The sequence below is a fragment of the Planococcus citri genome, chromosome 3, assembly GCF_950023065.1.
Source record: "Planococcus citri chromosome 3, ihPlaCitr1.1, whole genome shotgun sequence".
Classification (NCBI taxonomy): Eukaryota; Metazoa; Arthropoda; class Insecta; order Hemiptera; family Pseudococcidae; genus Planococcus; species Planococcus citri.
The window spans coordinates 253,704-274,129 of record NC_088679.1 but is presented as its reverse complement, the minus strand read 5'-3'; the positions used below and the strand labels follow the sequence as shown (position 1 = coordinate 274,129).

Below are 20,426 nucleotides of genomic sequence, written 5' to 3'. Positions count from 1 at the left end.
TGCCTCCTTGGCTATGCCACTGCTTTGGCAAGCCCATGTCCAGGCAGGTGTAGAGGTAAGATAGGCAGGTGTAGAGGTATGATTGGCTGTGCTGTAGTTTGTAGTGAGTCCTAGCTCCTAGGGTACTTAATGGCTAATACAAGTGCATATTAGCTATAGGTGGTACTTGCTACTTGTAGGTTAGAGTGAGTCCTAGCTCCTAGGGTACTTAATGGCTAATACAAGTGCATATTAGCTATAGGTGGTACTTGCTACTTGTAGGTTAGGTATGGTGGATGGAAAATTGGATAATTCTCAACTGCAATTTTTTGTATGCATACTCTTACCCATACTCTTACATATTCTAGTTTGTTACTGGACAGGATCTATGTCGAACAAAGATGACGCGTAAATCGTCACCAGAAAGCGGCTCAACAGCAGCTGGGGGAGCCAGTGCCACCGGTGGTCAACGCATCACCAGCTTATCTCGAGAATCAGACAACAGTCCATCCTCCAGATCCAGTACATCATCTTGGTGAGTGTCACAAGCATGTACAATACCTATCCTATATAGTACCCCTACCAAATGGCTAATTGTGATGAGCATTTGCGCCTATTTGTGTGTGCAGGAGCGAAGAGCCAATGACCAACATGGACATCACTACTGGTCACATGGTGCTGGCTTACATGGAAGATCATCTCAATAACAAAGCTAGACTTGATACAGAATGGGCTGCATTATGTGCTTATGATGCTGATCCGTGTTCTGTAGCAATTGCACAACTGGTGAGTCACACACTTGACACTATTACCTACTCACATCAAATTTTCCTGAAACTGAAGCAAAAAATTGTAAGGTGCACTTGGGGGAAGTCTGAATGGAGTTTTCACTATTTCAACTTTGAATGGCTGTTACTCTTCTACAAGTGAACAAACGTGGCTCAAAACTATTATATAGGTTCCCATAAGGGTTCTTCACTTATGGTAAAAATTTGAGTGAGATTGACATTTTATCTTTCACTCGTAATGAAATAAAAATGAAGTGTTAGGATTTGGAACAGGTTCACTTGGTGGAAGTGTGGTTCAAAAACAGAGCAATTTACAAAAATTTCATGTCAACAAAACTGTAGAGAATCTAATTATTTTTGAGATCACTATCATCAGATTTTCACTGGGACCTACAGTTTGTCAGATATATGTGAAAACCTAAGAGAAAAAAAAATCTGTATTTGAATACAAATTCAAAATGACAACAAAATACAATTAGATCAAAAACATATGAAATGGAACTGAATTTCAAAAATTTCCATGTCATGGTGAAGAAGGGGTAGTACCCTCAGGGTAGTGCTTCAGAATGTGCAAACCTCTAGGCACTAGAGCAGGAATTTGGACTTATCTCACTCCACCTCATGTACCTCCTCAAATGTTCCTGGAGAGAGATTAAGATGTGAGCCCTTGATAGTTCCAATACCAGTAGATAACCAAAAGATGTTTTACGAGTACTCGCTCCTACCTACTCAAAAGATAATGCTGCAGCCTCAACATCATACACATACCTATCTATGATTTTACTTGCACATGTACATGTGTACTAGTATAGATGTATGTATGTATGTATTTTAAAGCCAGCTCTAACCAGAATCTTATTGTTGTTTTTTTTTTTTTTTTAGAAAGAAAACCTGCGTAAGAACAGATATGTGAACGCTTTGCCGTACGATCATGCCAGAGTCATATTGAATGCCCTATCCAACGTTAATGGATCTGATTACATAAATGCATCCACCATAGTGAGCATTTATTTCATATGTATTATAGCTAGGTATAACTCCAACTAGGTACACTGTAGTCTGTAGTGTGTAGCTGATTACCAATCAGTGATTAGTTATTAGTGATTAGTCATTCTGAATGACTATAAGATTATGCACAAGTAGTAGGAGTATCTACTCATATACCTACATAGGTACACATGCTAACAAGTACCTACATTGCCACATATAAGGTGCATATGCATAGTTGCATACTCTTGTAGAAATATTAGTACCAACAAAAAAGTTTCATGTTTACTGCTAGTATTTTGGTTGGTATGATATTCCATAGATCATACACCCATTTATAAGTAGACTTATCACATTTTCAAACAGTGCACATAAGTATTTTTACCAAAAAAAAAAAAACATATTCGGGGAATGAGGTCCTTGATGTTTCTGTAAGGTGTGCACCCTATATCTATGAGTAGGTAAATACTCTTATGTACATACGTGTATGCATATGTGCATTGTGCAAAGTAGGCTTACATGTGCATCCGCTACCCCTAAAGTACATACCTATGTGTTACATCATGTTGTCAGACTGATCACGATCCTCGAAATGCGGCCTATATTGCAACGCAGGGTCCTCTAGAAAATACAGTTGACGATTTTTGGCAAATGATCTGGGAGCAAGGATGTGTAGTAATTGTGATGCTGACCCGACTTGTTGAGAATGATACATCCATGTGTTACCGATACTGGCCAATGGATGGATCACATCTGTATGACATTTACGAAGTAAGTAAAGTATAGAAGATATACACTATACAGATATGAGTAGATGCAATGTATTAGCCATGGCAATTGGCAACTAGCATGTAGCACACAGTACACACGCGTTGTCATGTAGCTTTTACCCTTCAGGTGCATCTAGTCAGCGAACACATTTGGTGCGACGACTTCTTGGTGCGTAGTTTCTATTTGAAAAATGTCAAAACCACTGAAACCAGGACAGTGACTCAGTTTCACTTTTTGACATGGCCCGAAGGTGGTATCCCATCTGCTACGAAACCATTGCTCGAATTCCGCAGGTAAATCAACCTACTAACCACCTCATTTACTTTACCTATGTATGCTTACAATTACAATATACTTGTACATACAATCTACTAAGTTTCTGTTTCTGTAATTTTCTAGGAAAGTCAATAAATCATTCAGGGGACGTTCTTGCCCAATTGTTGTGCATTGCAGGTAAACAAAATTATTTCTCATACTTGTAGTACCTTCGTCACTGGCAAATCTCTAATGCAATGCTGTTTGTTTTAACATATGAGCAGTGATGGCGTAGGTCGTACCGGTTCATATCTGCTGCTGGACATGGTGATGAATCGTATATCAAAAGGAGCCAAAGAAATAGACATTGCGGCCACGCTGGAGCATATACGAGATCAACGTGCCGGAGCAGTGTGCACCAAGCAGCAATTCCAATTTGTACTTTCGGCTGTTGCCGAAGAAGTTCAGGCCGCATTGCGAGCTCTGCCTCAACAACAGTCGTCGCAGCAAGATCAGCCTAGTGCAGTCGATAATGCTGCTGCCACACCAGCACCAACCACCTGTATGACAACAGCCACCACCACGGCAACCACCACAACTGTCGCAGACACAAATACTCAAGACGCTGCTGTAGCCACAGCCACTAATCAAACTGGCAGCGTTGACGCTGCTGAAAATTTAAAAAATGAGCAAGTTTCACAGTGTGCTACCCAAGGCCAGCAGTCTCATAAACAACTATCGAAATAGTTTCTCCAATTCCTACTGACCAGCCAACCAATCAACCAATCAACCAACCAAGCAACCAACCAACCAACCAACCAACCAACCAACCAACCAACCAACCAACCAACCAACCAACCAACCCACCCACCAACCCACCAACCAACCAACCAACCAACCCACCCACCAACCCACCAACCTATTTTATGTACCTACCTACGTTAAAAGCATTACCTTTTATCTACATGGACATACTTACGTGTTACGTACATATCTTCCTTGTAGGCTTACACCTACATGTTGCCACAAATCTGTGAGATAGGTAGCGCGATAACCAAATAGAAAATATCAAAACTGGAAAATCTTCCAAATTTCGAGAGTTACTGCAATGAGCAGCAGCAAATAGTTATCAGCAAATGCATATGAGTACCCACAAAAGTAATGTACCTATCTACTTCTACTACCTCCTGCCTATGAGTATTTATTTTGCATGATACGTTCGATGGTAGAGGTAGTGCATCATTCTAACATTATACATGAGAGGTAACCTACCTACCTACCTACCTACCTACCTACCTACCTACCTACCTACCTACCTACCTACCTACTTCCTACCCATTCACCAACACGTCAATTACCCCACAATGAAAATAGCATCAACTACCTAATTTCCTACCATATTCTAGGCCTATTTTGAAATACAAACATTTGTATCTAATCTACATACCAGTAGACATACATACCCTACCTGCACTCCTACAGGTACTTGTTTGGTACACAGATAATGTTCACAGGTAAGTATGTACATTTATGATTGTACCATATGTACCATGTGTTAGCCCGCTAACACATATTCAATCGGATGCTACATTTGAAATTGAAAAAATACCTACTATCGCCTGTCACCCCCCCCCCCCCAAACACACACACCTTGATTCGTGTCTCCACTAGTCTTGTCTCAGTCTCATCTCGTTTCTTTCTTCCTCCCTGTCTAACCTGCGCTGCTGTCGCAAATACTATTATACTCAAACCTGGATGTTCAAAAAAAAAATAATGTATGATCCTACTTGGAAAATTCAGTAAGACTATTCGTATCTTGGTCGACATGGCACTGGCATCCCTCCCTTCTTCTTCTTTCCCCATCTACCTCCTAATGGTGCCAAATGTACTCGTACATTGGTAAGTAGGAAAGCCAGAAAGTGGACACAAATTATTACATACTTAGTACAAATGCATATTGAACTGTTCTCAAAATATATGATAGCGACGAGATAAATCGACTGGGTAAATAGTAAGTACTTGTACGAATAATTGTATGTGGCCTACCCATTTTGCAAGGATGTAAGCATATACACCTTTGTACTTACTCGTATTTGGAAAACATTGTTGAAGATTTAATAGGTACCTACATAACACATACCCAAGTAGTTATTTGTTATCTTCTCGCATAAAGATGTTGATGTGTAAGGCATCAGCCATCATCCAGCATCTGGCATAGACCCATCGTGCCACGCCTATTATTACCTTATACTGATACCCTATCTATACCTTATGCCTATTTACAATAGGTACCTACCTACCCAATTACATACAATCTGAATTTGAAAAATTTTGATTTAAAATTTGAGTTTAAAGTTACCTTTATAATTCCTATACTTACCGGTACCTACCACTACCAATCAACCACCATCTGTTACCTACATATAAGTACCTATGTATTACTCAAATGACCTATGTCCTACATTGTACCCAATATACCTACTTGTAATTTTTATGTACCTACACCTAAGTGTAAAGTGAAGGTTAACCTGAAACCTGAACTTGAAAAACCTAAGCTACCTACATATGTAGATGTACTTGTACCTACAAAAAACACCTTTATACACGTATGGTTGATGTACCTACATATGTAGTACGTAGGTGAAGAGTGAAATTTACATAGCACCATCTCGCATCCGCGTTGCTCTTCTACCTAAATACCTACCTCGATTGCGCACACGAATCAGCGCGGCGCGGCGTGGCGTGGCATATTTTTCTACCTAGGTACCTAAAATCCTGTTACACAAATTTTCATATTTGCGCTCATGTTCGTTGCATTGATTCAGCGTGTATGTGCCAGTGTGTATGCGTGTGTTTTTATATGTTTGTTTGTTTGTTTGTTTGTTTGTTTGCCTGTGTGTCTGTCTGTCTGTCCGTATGTCTGTTTGTCAGTCAATCCGTGCGCAATTTACATTGGTACTTACTCGTATACTGTCTGTTACATATACCTACGGGCGTAATTTACGTTTCATATATTTTGGTATACATATAGGTACTCGTAAATTCATTTATTCTAGTCACTAACTCTGTTAGACACCTGTTAATAAAATAAGATACCTATTACAAAATATACTTTAACTCTTTCGAATGTTTCTATTTTCGTTTTGTTTCTCGTATCGTTTCGCTTTGTTTATGTGTACGTCGCGTTGACTGAACGTTTCAGACTTGAGACTACCTACCTAGGAGTACTAGGTACGACTGCCTGCTTGGATTTCAAATGAAAGCAGTTGCAGTTGCAGTGTTGCAGTTTCGTCATATTCGCCTGCCCTCAAAAGAATAGACACCTACAACTACGAGTATAATATATAGTTGTACATTGTACAATGACACAGCCAAAACTGAAACTCGCGTTTAAACTTGGCAGTGCAGATGCACCCGGATATGTGTAAGTACGAGTAAATCCGCAATCTCCAACGTTTATTTTGAAAAAGTTGGAAATTTTTTTAATATTGTAGGTACTGCTAGGTACTCGTATTTTCTCGTCTGAAATTTTCAACATGGTGCGTTGTGCACCAATGCCCTATGGCTATACCTACTTAAGGAAGATACTTATGTACGTTCAGGTAGAAGCACATAGTCGCAGTGGTAGTGCAGGTGAGTACACCTACGTCACTGTATTCAAGAAGTACTTACATCTAGCTACAGTGTTTTCGACCAAATCTGCGACTCGACGGCGAGCAATAAAGACAACACCAGTGTACTCGTAGATATGTACCTACGAGTATACGAGTAAGAGTAATTAACATTTAGGCACCTACTCATCATCGAGTAAAAAATGGATCAGATGAGAACTGCGGTACACCTACTCGTAATTACGAGTAGGTAAAACATTCGACCAATATCGACAACTCGCCGATGCGATGATGATACGTAGGTACAAATAGGTAGGTACCTATTAGGCCTTCGTAGGTACCTAAGTGTAGGTAAAGACGATGAAAATACTCGTATCTACTCGTGAGTAGAAAATACGAGTAACACGGTAAAAAATAAAAATAATAGAAGTGAAGCTGCATACGATACCTACGTATGAAAAATGATTAGGTAATAGGTTATACAACATGAACCGTGCCGGTACCTCAGATCTACGCCTACGTTTACGTCTACGTCCAAGCGTAAGGTAAGTATTCAAAAGTACGAAATACAAAGTGACGGGCAAAATGTACAATTTACAGGATTAGTTCTGCAAAGTCACGAGGAGAAAACGGGAAAAATTCTCCGGAGAAGAAAACAAATAGGTACTTATGCAGTTTACGCGCAGACACACCGCGTACCAGGTAGGTGGTTTTAATACAAACCCTTCGCTTTTTTTTTTTTTTTTTTTGTATCTAGTACCTACTTATCATTTTTCCATGAAAAGAGTAACGTGGTTAGCTTATACTCGTAACCTCGGTATCGTTTATTATTAAATTAGGTGAGCTTACTTACGTTAGCGTAGGAACGTAAACTGGTAAACGTAGGCCTGCTCGTAATTTACCGAAGCCGAAATCGACTACGACTATATGGCTCGTTTTCTTCATTCTCCTACTTACTTACTTACTTACTTACTTACTTACAACGAAGCCGATCAAAGGTGCCTGCCTACTCGTACTCGTATGTTAATAGATTTGCATAACCAGTTTGCCGTAAATACGGTAGGTACCTTTCCTCTACCCACCCACCCAGCGACCCAGCGACGAGCACGGAGTTCGCAATTTTCGTGACTTGGCGCGGGCGATTTCTCGCGGCCAAACGTTTAAACTTGAAAAGATGAAATCAAATCGGTTGCGGCGCTTTCCATACGCAGGTCGGATAGCGCAATTTCAAAGCGAAAGCCCAAATTTCAATAATCATGAAAAAAAATATATTACAGCGCAAACTCTTTTTTACCTTCGCTTTAACCGACCAATTCTCAAAATAACTATGTAGCCTCTCAATCCTCCACCCCATATACATGAACGAGAAAAAAAAGTTGAAAAATCAAAAATCGAAGCTCGTTGTAAAACTGCTACATGGCGTATACTTTACTCGCGTATATACAAAGGATTCGTGTACCTATTCGTAATAAAGTAAGTAGGTACCAAAAAAAAACACGTAAATACTCGTATGTAATCGGGTGCCCTAACATTAGGTAATTCGTACCCGTATACTCGTATAATCGAATCAGTGAATCACCAATTGACGTTGAGCGTTGGTTGAATTTACGAGTATCCGCATAAAAGAAGTGCAAATTGGTCGCATCTAATTCGTAATTCGTAATATTATTATCTACCTATACATATACCGGAGTAACGTCGGTATTGGAACTATTCGGTCAGCGGGTCAGCAGCTCGCCAGATAACACACATTCAAAGTACATACGAGTACATCTACATAGGCGATCGGCCTACGTATGTCGTATACGAGTATATACCTAGGTATACGAGTTTGTACAAAGGGTATACAAATGAATATTAGCACATGTAATGTATGTACTCGTAGGTATGTACCATTGTACGTACCTAGCTACCTACACTGAGAAACAAAAGTATACCTATTAGAAATTACTATATTTTATATCGCAAGTGTCCCCCACGTTTTTATTGTAAAAAATAACACAAATTATAGCAATAATTATCATTTATAGTGAAATTTACAATAATATGTAGTATTTTTTCACTATATTTTGTAGCAATTGTTACAATTTATAACAATATTGCCACTTGGGAGACACTTGGGATATAAAATATATGATATATTTTTCTCTCATTGTCAGTGCCAGTGTAAGAGTGCATACGTCTACGTACCTACAGTACAGGCTACTCGAACCTTACAACATCAACAACAGCAAAAGAGCGAAACAGCATTAGCCCTAATCAGAGGTAAAATAACGCAACGATCTCAACTACGAGTAACACGAATGAGTCAATGACGGATGGCAGATGACAGCGGCACAGCACCACGCATCACAGCATTGCTGTTTGTCGTCTGGCTGACTGGCTCTGGCATCTGTGTAGAAGAGGGACCGACGCGACGCGATGCGATTCGAGTAACGCTTCGGCTTCGTTGAAATGACATACATAATAATTATAAAAGTCATAGTATAATAAGTTATTATAAAAAGTTACCAATCACAGATGTAAAGAAAATACAAGTAGGTACATACTTAGCTATTAGGTAATTACATATTATCAATAACAATATACTTATGTAAATAATCATACGCGTAGGTACTCGTAGTAGGTACGAGTAATATGTATGTAATTGTAATACCCTACATATTTAACGATTAACGATAATACATAAAATAAAAGTACCTAGTACCTACGTATCTACCTACCTAACAGTATAGTAGACAGTAGTAATGATGATGATACTTGTATGTAATACGAGTAATAACACGCAACGCAGGTCTCTTAGGCAATAAATATAGGTAATAAATAATACAAGGTAGCTGTATGTATAGTGTAAAGGTAATACATAGTACAGTAAGTAAGTAAGTAAGTAAGTAAGTAAGTAAAAATAAGTAAGTATGTAAGTTATGTATGTAGTAGTTGTAAAATGTAATGTAGGAGTACTAGGGTAGTGATCGTACGATAACGATACGATGAATCCGCGACCGCGACCGCAACGCTTTGTATACCTTTGTCCTTTACCTACCTACCTACCTACTTATAGTATAACGCAGCATCTGCAATATCTTTGTCTGGAATTACCGGTCGACGGCGGCGGTGTAACTGGCGCGAAATATGCCTGCACTTTGATATTTGGAAGATGGTTCTACAACAACGATAATACGTATTCCAGCACATTAGGTAGGTAAATAATCGGCCGTCGGCCGTCTAGGCAGCCGAGCAAGAGCAAGAGCAAGAGCGGCGAAAAGGAACCTTATGGTTGTATACTCACTTTCAAACGACGAATACCGGTTCTGGTGATGAGCTGGCAATCGTACAGTTCTATCCTCTGCAGATTATGACACGATATCAGATGTTCGAGCGAAGCGTCCGTTATCAACGGGCAATTGTCCAATTCTAAAACGGTTAAATGCTCCGAAGCGCAAGGAGACGTTCCAAGATGTCTGATTCCGTCGTCGGTTATCAATTCGCAATGCGACAGACTCTGCGTAAACACAAAGTTGAAATTACCTACTCGTACTCGTACTCGTACTCGTACTCGTGTATACTGTATAGTCGATAGTCGTACAGCGTCGCGTCGCGTCTTACCAAATTTTCCAGCCTCGGACATCCCATTGCCAGGTGAATCAACGTACTATCGGTTATCAATACGCATTCTTCTAGATCCATCTTTTCCAAATATCGACAATTCTAAATTGCAAACATACGAGTACAATGTTTACGAGTACATATGTACATATACATAGACATATTACGGTAGGTACCAGTATAGGTACACTAGGGTGCGTCATGTTACATTTTTTTTGAAATTTTAAGGTCTTACCCGCTAATGTTGTTCCTTTAGACGAAAAAATGACACCATAAAATTTTTGTTGAAAAATATTAATATTTAGAGGTCGCGCACAAGTGTTGAATGTTGAGAGCTGCGAGCGCGCGCAAGCACAACACTTCCCACGACGGCACCGCGGGAAACGCAACGTAACGTACCGGGGTTGATTTTGCGCAACTATAACGAGAGCGGCATCCCCACCACAACTTATCAAGTCATACTATCTTTCTCGGATTTTTAAAACAACTATAAAAAAATATTGATCATGATTTTTTGGCTCTAGAATTCATTTTAACCAAAATTATGGAATTCAGAAACTGAAACATTCCATTTTTACTAAGTAACGGCTTTAAAATGTATATTAGTCGATAAAACATCAACTTGAATTGCTAAATCGTATCAAATATTCACATTTCAACGTAAATTTATCCCATAAATTTTTTTCCTACAATTGCTGATCAGAATAATACATAAAACCTCAAATTCATACTTTTTTCTTTATTTTTCAAAACTTTCATATTTCCACCTACAATAAGCTTCGGAATTGAAAAATTGTTATTGAATCCACATAAATAACATCTTAGAAATCCTACCAGGGACTAGACTTACTTAACATGCATTGTAGAGGGGGTAACGTTTTGTAAAACTGCTCCAATCTTGCTAGGGAACGCAACGCTGTAATCCCCGCTGCGCAACCGTGGGAAGTTTTCGCTTGACGCGCTCATACATTCTCAACATTCAACTCTTGTGCGCGACCTCTAAATATAATTTTTTTGATCTGAAATTTTGTATGTAGTATTTTTTGACCAAATGGAACACTTTTAGGGGGTAAGCTACCCCAATTTTTAAAAAAAGTGTTTTCTATTGTTCTTTTGACGCACCCTAAGGTACACGTAAGTAAGTAAGTGCGTATTGCGTACTCTGGCCAAAGCTTGGAATCCAGCATCGGTGAAATGAGTACAGGCTGCCACTTCTAACGTGCTGAGCTGATGACATTGCTGAGCTAATACTATCAACGAGGCGTCTGTCAGTCGATTGCACTGCGATAGACATAAATACTGCAGACGTTTACAGTTCTCTGCCACGCTGATGACGGCTTTGTCTTCTAAATTCTGCAAACACGCACACGCGTTAGGCGCGTATAACTACCTAATAGCTAATACCCACTACGCGTACATAAGTACATGTAGGTACATATATGTACGTATAATCTAGACCTACCGCGCAGCCGTGTAAATTTAAAATTTCGAGATCCGCGCAAGACTGCGCCAAACTGCTGACTGCTCTGTCGGTGATTTGCGAACAACCTTTGGCGACGAATGACTTGATTTTATTGCAACCGCTGGCCAACGCTTCGATGCCTAACGAGAATACGTATTACAAATACATAGTACATCTACAATCTACGTACACATACACATATAGGTACCAGGTACCAGGTACAGGTAGCTGGTAGAGGTACGTTAATAGGCTCAACGATGCAATGCTTACCAGCGTCCGTAATACTATTGCACCACGATATATTTATGTGCGTAATGCACGGACATCCTTCGGATAAAGCTCTCAGCGATAGATCTGTAATCGACGAACACGAGTCCAAATCCAGTCGTTGCAATTTCCTACAAAACTTACTCAACGATTGACACGTTCTGCGAACCAACACGCAAAAATACGTATACGTAGAAGTAGGTATAAAAGTCTATAGAAGTAGGTAAACGAACGATTAACGGTAACGGTAACGGCAACGGCAACGGCCACGGCCACCTTACGTACTTGTCTGTTAGTTTTTTACATTCGTTCAAATTAATATCTTCCAAGTTATTGCACGAACAGGCCAGCGTTTTCATCGAATCGTCGTTTATAGATTGGCATCCTCTTAAACTCAATTTGCGTAAAAATCCGCCGCATCTTTTTGATAAATTTTCGATCATCGGACCCTGAATGAAAAACAAATCAAAAATTTCCGTCACTGTTGCGGCGCGGCGCAGGTGAAACAAAATACTCGTAAGTACATAGGTAGATATGTATGTAGGTATTTTAATACTCGTAGGTGTTGGTATTGGTTATTGGTACCCGTACCAGGTACCACCTCTACCTACCTAAGACGCGACGCGAGCGATGCGACGGTCATTTCTAAGGTAGGTAGGTAAGTACCTATACCTACGAATTAACTTGAAAGTACATACTACAGGGTGAACAGAAATATCGCGAACCCCTAAAAAAGTTTTCTGCTAAATACATATGCGTAAGTGTATTTCGGTTGGTCACATGGTCACAATGAATGAGATACATACGAGTAATAATGATAGCGTATGATCGGTTGTTGGACCGACGCGATGGTGAGAGTGAGACGATAACTTTCCACCAACCATGTACCATATGCATCTATTTAACCGTTCGGCGTTCGGCGTTCGCGTCGCCAACGTACGTAGGACGTACGCGTATATTTTTAATGAAAAACTTTCTCCGAGGTTCACGATACGAGTATTTCTGTCCACCCTGTACGTAAGTGCCTTACCGCTCGGCACTCGCTCGCGCTCGACAATGCTAGGCGAGAGGCGAGAGCCGTTATGGGGGGGGGGAATACGCAGGTACTAGGTAGGTACCTATAGTACCTACTTATTAGTTTTTCTGCTCACCTTAACATCGGTCTGAAAGGCAAATAAGTCGATTCGTTGCCAATTGCTACCGTCGAGCGCTAATAAATTCCACGCTTTCGATACTTGCGCGCATCTGCATAACGACACTACGTCCAAGTACGAAAATATTCTGCAAAAATCGAATACGAGTACGAGTAAATCACATACTTGTACCTACTACCTAGCAGCAGATCAGCGGCACATTTTGGTAACCGCCGTGTTTGCAGTTCCCAGTTCCCAGTTCCCAGTTCCGGTTACACTTGCACTTCATTTGGAGGCTGCTCTAGCTATGTAGGTACCAAAAATTCGCGATACAATAATTTATACCTACTCGTAATTACGAGTAGAAGACGCGTGCGAATGCGTGGTAAATTAGGGTGGATCGCGAAAAAAAAAACACAAAACATTGCCGGATTTTGTCCAAATTCAACGGGCAGTCGGGCACCTTCATTTCGACTTTCGAGGTGAATTTTAGCTCCGAAAGTACACTCCCACGGAGGGGAGAAGATGCTATTGCCGTCAAAATGCCAGACCACTTTTCAGGTACCTACTATTGGCCATTGAAAACTGGCAAATCGCTCCGTTTTTCAATAAATTTGTGTTTTGAAAATCTCGTCTTCGCAAATACGAGTACGGAGTACCTATTCCGCATTAGACCATATCATTCCTAAAACTAGAAAAATATCGCCAACGTCAGAACATCAAAAAAAAAATCGCAAGTTTTTGGCTACGCGGTATTTTTTGAAATTTTCAAAATTTGCAATAGGCAAGGCGACCAAAAATCGCGCACCAGCGCACCACACTGAGTTATACTCGTACCTATAAAAAAAAAAGTATTTCACCCGTTTCAGGAAAAATGGTATCTTTCAGTTTCCCCCGCCGTTTTTGGCACAATTGATTTGAAATAGGTACTACAAAAATACGAGTATATACGTAACTCTAACTACGTATATCGTATAACGCGAACGTATAGTTACGTATTTGCGAAGAAAGCCGACAACGCGACGCCTTTATTAGTTTCAAGGCGATGATACGAGTAGGTGGATCTGAATAGTCTGGCTACGCCACGTCGCTACACGCTACAGCTGCAGCAGCGCAATCGAAATCACCTCTCTTTCAGTTATACCTACTCACCTCATGAATAACTCTTTGGGCAATTTTTTGTTAATGAGCGCTTCTTCGTCAGCAAATGGTCGCGTCAACTGCAAAAATACAATACGAGTAGGTGACTTTATTAGGTATAAATATGTACCATGTACCTATGTACTCGTAGTTGGTACATTTACATACTGATACGATCGAATTAAAAGCTTGTAAGCTCGACTACAGAGACTGGCGAAGCTGAACTGCGAGTATGGGTCATGGGTATTATACTCGTAATACTCGTAATGTGAAAAGGCGGCGCCGCGATCTGCGATGCAAATAAACGTTTCCAGACTGTACCTACGAAATGTGATGCGATACCGCGACCGTCGCGAAATCTTACGAAAAATTTATGGTCACGGGAGCGGGAGCGGGAGCGGGAGCGGATTATGCTTAAGATGGCGCGCATACGAGTAGTTTTCAAACGTTCGCAAGCTAGGTGTACCTATAGCCCTATAGGTGATAGCCGCGCCGCGGATATTGGATGAAATTTTCGGCCAACCAGGGGGGACGCGACGCGGACGTAGCCTCATTTCGCTCAAAACGAGACATCTCGAGGAACCCATTTTATGCAAAATCGCGCGCGGTACAGCTATAATTACGAGTTTTTGAATTTCAGTTTTGAAAAAACTTGCGCGAAAAGTTTCACGTCATCTTTCTTCTTCTTCTTATAATCATACTGGAACGAGTAATACTCGAAATTGTCGTAGTACAGCTAACGAGCATTTTAGGGGGAAAATACTCGTAACAAAACTACGAGTACGTGACTACGTGTATTTCCGATTAGAAACGCCTTTACTCGTAGTTGGATGTAACAGCATGCTCTACCGACGCGACGCGACACCACGACTCTAATCAAATTTTTTCAAAAATTACATATACGTGCGGGCACAGCACCTAATACGAGTAGGTATACCTATGTACGAGTAGTATGTACTGTATTCGGCATTCGCATTTCTGTTAGGTACGACTACGAGTATTTCGGCCTCACGCGAGAAAGTAGCGCTAACAAACACACTCGTCGCGTCGCGTCGCAGTCTCGCAAATTGTGAAATTGACTTCGCGGTAAGTCTACATACGTGATCACCTGATCAGCTATAATCACGAGTAAGAGTACACATACATACACATATATGCATGCGCTAGATACACGGGTACACAATACGAATATGAACTTCCATAGTCGTTGGCTAATAATATGCGCAACATTTCAACGCTATACTACGCTCGCGTATGATTTTTCATATTTTTTAAACGCGAATTCACCCCGTAAAAGACGGTTCCTCTTTTTTTTTCTTTTTTTTTTTACAGCAAATGTATAGTCAATTTGATAGCCGACGAACTCCCGTCGCATTTGAGGGCACTTCTCGACTCGAAGACGCCTCTTCAGACCTCCATGTCCCCCTCCCCCTCGAGCCAAGCCTCGTGTGTTGCGCGGATAGTCGATTGCAGACTCGCATTGATAGGTAAAGGTATTCCTGCGAGTCGTAATGCGTAATGCGTAATGCGTAATGCGACCGTCGGCATCGATACTTCGATAGCGAACAAGTACATGCGAGTATAACCACCGATGATGAAGACTTACCTGAATGTAACTTTGCTTCATTGCGGTCGCGTTCTGCGGAGTTTCTTTCATTTGATGAGGTACGAATGTCTCAAGTCGACCTTCGATCACCTGCGACACACGAGCAATGCGCTTATACAATCGTCATCGTCATCGTCATCGTCATCGCCATCGCCATCGCCATCGCCACGGGCCAGTACCTAATCGTAATTTCTAACCACCATATCCCGCTCGCTCCAGAATGAGTAGCACCTACCACCACCACCACCACCACCACCACCAGCAGCAGCAGCAGCTCCGAACCGACCATCTCCAAGCTCGACTTTATCAGTATGTACGAGTACGTAGCCTAATGCCAGTAGGTGTAGGTACTCCACATACATATGTACATTTACATACGAGTAAATGTAGTATAATTGAAGAGTGCAGATAGGTACTACAAGTACCTCTACCTACCAACTTTTATAGTCGTATGTGCGTACAGATGTGTTGGAGTCGATTCTGTACGAGAGTACCTACGAACAATGTTTGATATCGATGGTTTTCAGACCAAACTTGTACACTGTACAGTGTTCATCCTATAGACCCAACTAAACGGTTGCGAATATTTTTGGTCAACTATACACATCGCATACGAGTATGTCGTTTATTGAAAAATTTCCACTCGCTCGCATCTCTTTTAGGTAGGTACCTGCCACCTGGTACTCATTGCGAAAAATTCTCGAAACAAAAACGACAGTTTTCAATACCGGTGCAGTGTAGTGTAGCGGTAGAGTGTACCTGCAGCCTGGAATCTAGACCTACCTACCCACTCACCTACCTACCTATTTGTAAATGGCGAGTTACGGCGATACGTGGAAATGACGATTAAATTGAACCGAATGCGAACGAAAAATTGAAATTCGCTTACTGTTTGAAGGACAATCTGAAAGTACCGCATCGTAGATGATCATAGCTTTCGCATCACTGCCCATACGATATCGAACCAACCAAAACCAGCAAAACCAGCGACAATCAGCCCATCAACTGCGCACACATTTCGACAAACGAGTAAATTAGACGAGTGTACAGAGCTACACACGCGTACGTTAGGTACGTAAATACTTAAAAAGTACATTATATCGCACCTCGGCAGTAATAAGGTCACATCTCAAAAAAGTGAAATTTTACAGGAGAGTGATTTTCTTTTTTTTAAAAACTTGATTCGTTATTTTTATCAACTTATAATCAATTGTGAGGAATGAATAGCACCTCATTTTAAAGATCTGGTATCCTACCTTCATTTAGCATAACAACACTTTGAAAAATAAAATCTTAAAGAGGAAATACTTGGATGTTTGGAAAACATTTTGAGTTAGAACCTTTCATTAAAGTTGATGCGGAGGCGAAAGGAAGCGTCCGAAAAAATTTCATGTTAACAAAGTTGTAGAGGATTAAATTTCCAATCGACGTGATGTCGTTAGTTTTTTTCTAGAGTGCTTAGTTTTTGAGTTTTTCTCAAAAAACTGAAATTTCATTATAATGTGCAAATTTATTTTTCTGAAAAGTGATCAATTTAAAATTTTTTTCCATTTAGTACAAACCGATAAAAAATGCACTCCTTGTGACTATTTCTAACTGACAAACATTCAAAACAATCAAAACTATTTGTTAACACTTTGTATGTACGAAATTTGCTCGAAAAAGGTGGAGTTTTTTGAGATGTACCCTTATAACTCCAAACAACTTGCAATGTTGTTGAGATTTTGAGTTAGGCCATTTGCGTTTTTTACAAGATCTAGATAATGTACCCAACTCGAAGTGTAATTTTTGGTTGAGGGGGGTCATACAAACCCCAAAAATGCAAAAACATCAAAATCATTTTTTTTTGAGATGTGACCTTATTACTCCCGAGGTGCGATATGTAGATTACTTATCTGTAGGCAAGTGTCGTATTATACTAGGTACCTACCTACCGAAATAAGGTACAGGGTAAGTTTTCTGCTAAATGTTTCGGTTGATCACGCTGAATATACGAGTAATAATGATAGCACATCAAGCACATGATTGGTTGTTAGACTAAGGTGATAACATTGCACCATAATCATACGCATCTAATTCACGTTGCCAACCTGCGCGTATATTTTTAATAAAAAACTTTGTTCGGGGTTGACGATATTTCTGGGCACCCTGTGGCCTGTACTCGTATGCATTCAAAACCTAGATTTTAGTTTTTCATCAATCTCATTCGAGACCTTTGAGACAAAATACGAGAGAGAAATTTTAGATAATTTTCTGCAATTTGCTCCGCGCCATCAACGAGCCACGAGCCTATGCATGGTAAGTACCTAGATATGTAGGTACCTAATCGAAATGGAAATAAAACTGATCTTCGATCATTACCTATATGATTTCCAGGTAGGTATCTAGGTACTCGAAAACAAAATACGCGTCCGTTGCCTAAATTCATTTTCAAATTTTCAAAAGGAAGCACATATGTACGTAAGATACAAATATGTGTAGGTACGTGCCCACTGCCCACTGCCCACGAAAACGTAGAAATAGGGAAATGTTTTCTTATTCGTACGTATTGCTCTGATTTTAGACGTGAATTTGTTGTTTCAAAGCTCTCGTAGGTGACTGATGAGCGATGACCGTTTCGGCGTTTCCGTTTCGCAGCAGGTGCAGGCCGAACAACGTTCGGCTTGGAATGATACTGTTTGCCGTTTGGTTAAAATTTGTCAATTTTTGGTGTTTTCTTACGTGTTGTGCGGCGATACCGCACCGACTCGCGACTATGGCTACGGGTCTATGCATATGTAGAGCTTCTAGAGCAGACAATAAAAACAAAGATATGGGTTTTGAAAATTTTCAAACGATGGGGTACCTCCGAGACCTACAAATAATTTCACTACGCATAGGTACGCATCTGTTTAAAAGTTGAAAAGTCAGGCATCAATCACCAGCACACAGCACACAGCACACAGCACACAGCACACACAGCCCACACAGGCGTACAATACTCGTAGTAGGCGATCGAGTTGAGAGTTACTTCGAATAACGCTGGCAGAGCAGATATTTATCGTTTTGTTTTGTTTTTGTTTTCTTACGAATGTAAGTAACTGCAACAGTGAAACAATGAAACAGTGAAACAGTGAAACCGAACAAAACAACCACCGTCCGTCAAAATAGGAAATAGCTGGTATACGATCCAAGTCGAAGCAATTTGACGAGTTCAACGTTCTTGCGTTGAACAAAGAACAGCTCGTAGCTCGTAGCTCGTAGCTAAAACGTACTGTTTAGGTACCTACATACAATTAGGTAGAATGTAGATATTAGTTTTGTAAAGTAATACGCACTTGTTTCGGAAATACCCGGGACATGTAATTGCGAATGCAACGACGAAACAGCATGTTTTTCTTTTCAACCACATTCACGCACCGAAAAGATTTGCAGTTTTCCTTTCTTTATCGAATCGTGAATCGAAGATAATTTACTTTTTAAACTCGAGCTCGACTCGCACAAAGCAACAATATATTTTTCTTTATTATTTTTGTACGTCATGTCAGCTGATGATAGAAACAAAATAAATACCCCGCCGTTCCATCGGTCGAGTCACAGAATAACATACTCGGTCCGTCGGTTCGTCGGCTCGTCAGCATCGATCGACAATACCGCGGAAATGGCGGAATTACTCGAGTAATTACGAAAAATGAAAAAAAATCGAGTTCACGTTTGACGTTCCAGTTCTTTCAGTGTCCGTACTCGTCTACTCGTACTCGCACTCGTAAGTCGTAACAGCCGTAACATAACAGAAACAGAAAGTACAGAAACATTTCATACAGGACAGCCGCCACGTTACGATGATTACGATTCCGTAGTCCGTAACGGGTAACGGCGCGGCATATAGCGTAACGTGACTCGGCTCATGACTCATCAGTCATCGTACTCACGTAGATAGTAATTGTAGACTGTAGAGTGTAGAGCGTACGGTCGACGCTGTAGAGTTAACTAGTCACGACGTCACGACGTTCAGTTAGAAAGGTACCTAGACCTACTCGTACTCTTATGTATTTCTTTTCGAAAAAAATGCTAAAATGCAACAAACACACTAAAAATACGCGTTGGTTCTTAAAATAAGAGTACCTAGGTAATTTTTTCCTAAAGTTAGTGAATTCAAAAATCCACTGAAAGCTCTAGAATAGCTCAAAACAGTCACAAATAGACCACTTTTTACGTTGATTCAAATCAAACGCACGCAACAAAAAAAATGAAAAAATAGAGAACGAGCCAAACTTGAAAAATATTTTATTTTTTTTAAATTCAAAATTGAGAAATCTGATGTTTGCGTTGATGGAATATTTTGGGATCTTTTTCGATTCTTCTTTGGTCATGCGCTGGTCGCTGGTTGAGGTAGACATCTCCTTTGTAAAGATCAAGGATCACTTTAGATCAAGGTTACTTGGACTTGAAGCCCTGCGCCGCCGCCGCCGCCGCCGCCGCCGCCGCCGCCGCCACCACCAATTTTTCACACATTTTTCAAGCCACCGTCGCCGAGTAATCAGCTCGGCTGAGCCGATTTAAATCACTCAAATGGCAAATTTCAGGGAAATTTTCCCCATATTTTGGATTTTTTCAAGTGACTAAATTTTTCAATTTTGCCACACACTACCTACAATGATCTCTCGTCTCTTCTCACTAAACCATAGCCGCCGCCGATCGGCCGATCATTTCGTCATTCGTCGTCGACGCAGTGCTTCTACTTGGACTGTGTTAAGGAAAGCATTAGATCTAAAGAGCAATTTCTCGAGTAAAAATAAAAACTCAGCGGCGTCACAAAATCAAAATTCAAAACTAGGTAAT

At 40.5% G+C, this 20,426-nt stretch overlaps 2 protein-coding genes across 4 annotated transcripts in view; one reads left to right on the top strand and one right to left on the bottom strand.

The window, feature by feature from the left end:
* The window catches only part of LOC135840728 (receptor-type tyrosine-protein phosphatase N2-like), a 30,803-nt gene extending 24,896 nt beyond the window's left edge, over positions 1-5,907 (top strand). The window contains exons 22-28 of the mRNA XM_065357387.1: positions 348-514; positions 609-765; positions 1,650-1,766; positions 2,328-2,525; positions 2,652-2,818; positions 2,925-2,978; positions 3,065-5,907. Coding sequence (XP_065213459.1) covers positions 348-514; positions 609-765; positions 1,650-1,766; positions 2,328-2,525; positions 2,652-2,818; positions 2,925-2,978; positions 3,065-3,527 — 1,323 coding nt within the window. The 3' untranslated portion in view covers positions 3,528-5,907. The remainder of the gene's footprint in view (positions 1-347; positions 515-608; positions 766-1,649; positions 1,767-2,327; positions 2,526-2,651; positions 2,819-2,924; positions 2,979-3,064) is intronic.
* Positions 5,908-8,861: 2,954 nt separating this feature from the next.
* LOC135840729 (F-box/LRR-repeat protein 20) lies at positions 8,862-19,130 on the bottom strand. 3 transcript variants are annotated; one of them, XM_065357389.1, is made up of 13 exons: positions 18,923-19,130; positions 17,536-17,695; positions 16,495-16,610; positions 15,606-15,695; positions 14,012-14,079; positions 12,878-13,007; positions 12,012-12,175; positions 11,730-11,887; positions 11,460-11,599; positions 11,159-11,350; positions 9,998-10,099; positions 9,681-9,893; positions 8,862-9,554 (listed from the first exon to the last, which is right to left on the bottom strand). In XM_065357389.1, the coding sequence occupies exons 3-13, from the start codon at positions 16,522-16,524 to the stop codon at positions 9,447-9,449; spliced, it is 1,395 nt and encodes a 464-aa protein (XP_065213461.1). In that variant the 5' UTR covers positions 16,525-16,610; positions 17,536-17,695; positions 18,923-19,130; the 3' UTR covers positions 8,862-9,446. The 3 variants fall into 3 exon arrangements, with proteins under 3 accessions (XP_065213461.1, XP_065213460.1, XP_065213462.1); XM_065357388.1 differs by lacking the exon at positions 17,536-17,695 and having other exon boundaries at positions 18,923-19,129; XM_065357390.1 differs by lacking the exons at positions 15,606-15,695; positions 17,536-17,695.
* Positions 19,131-20,426: the final 1,296 nt, after the last annotated feature.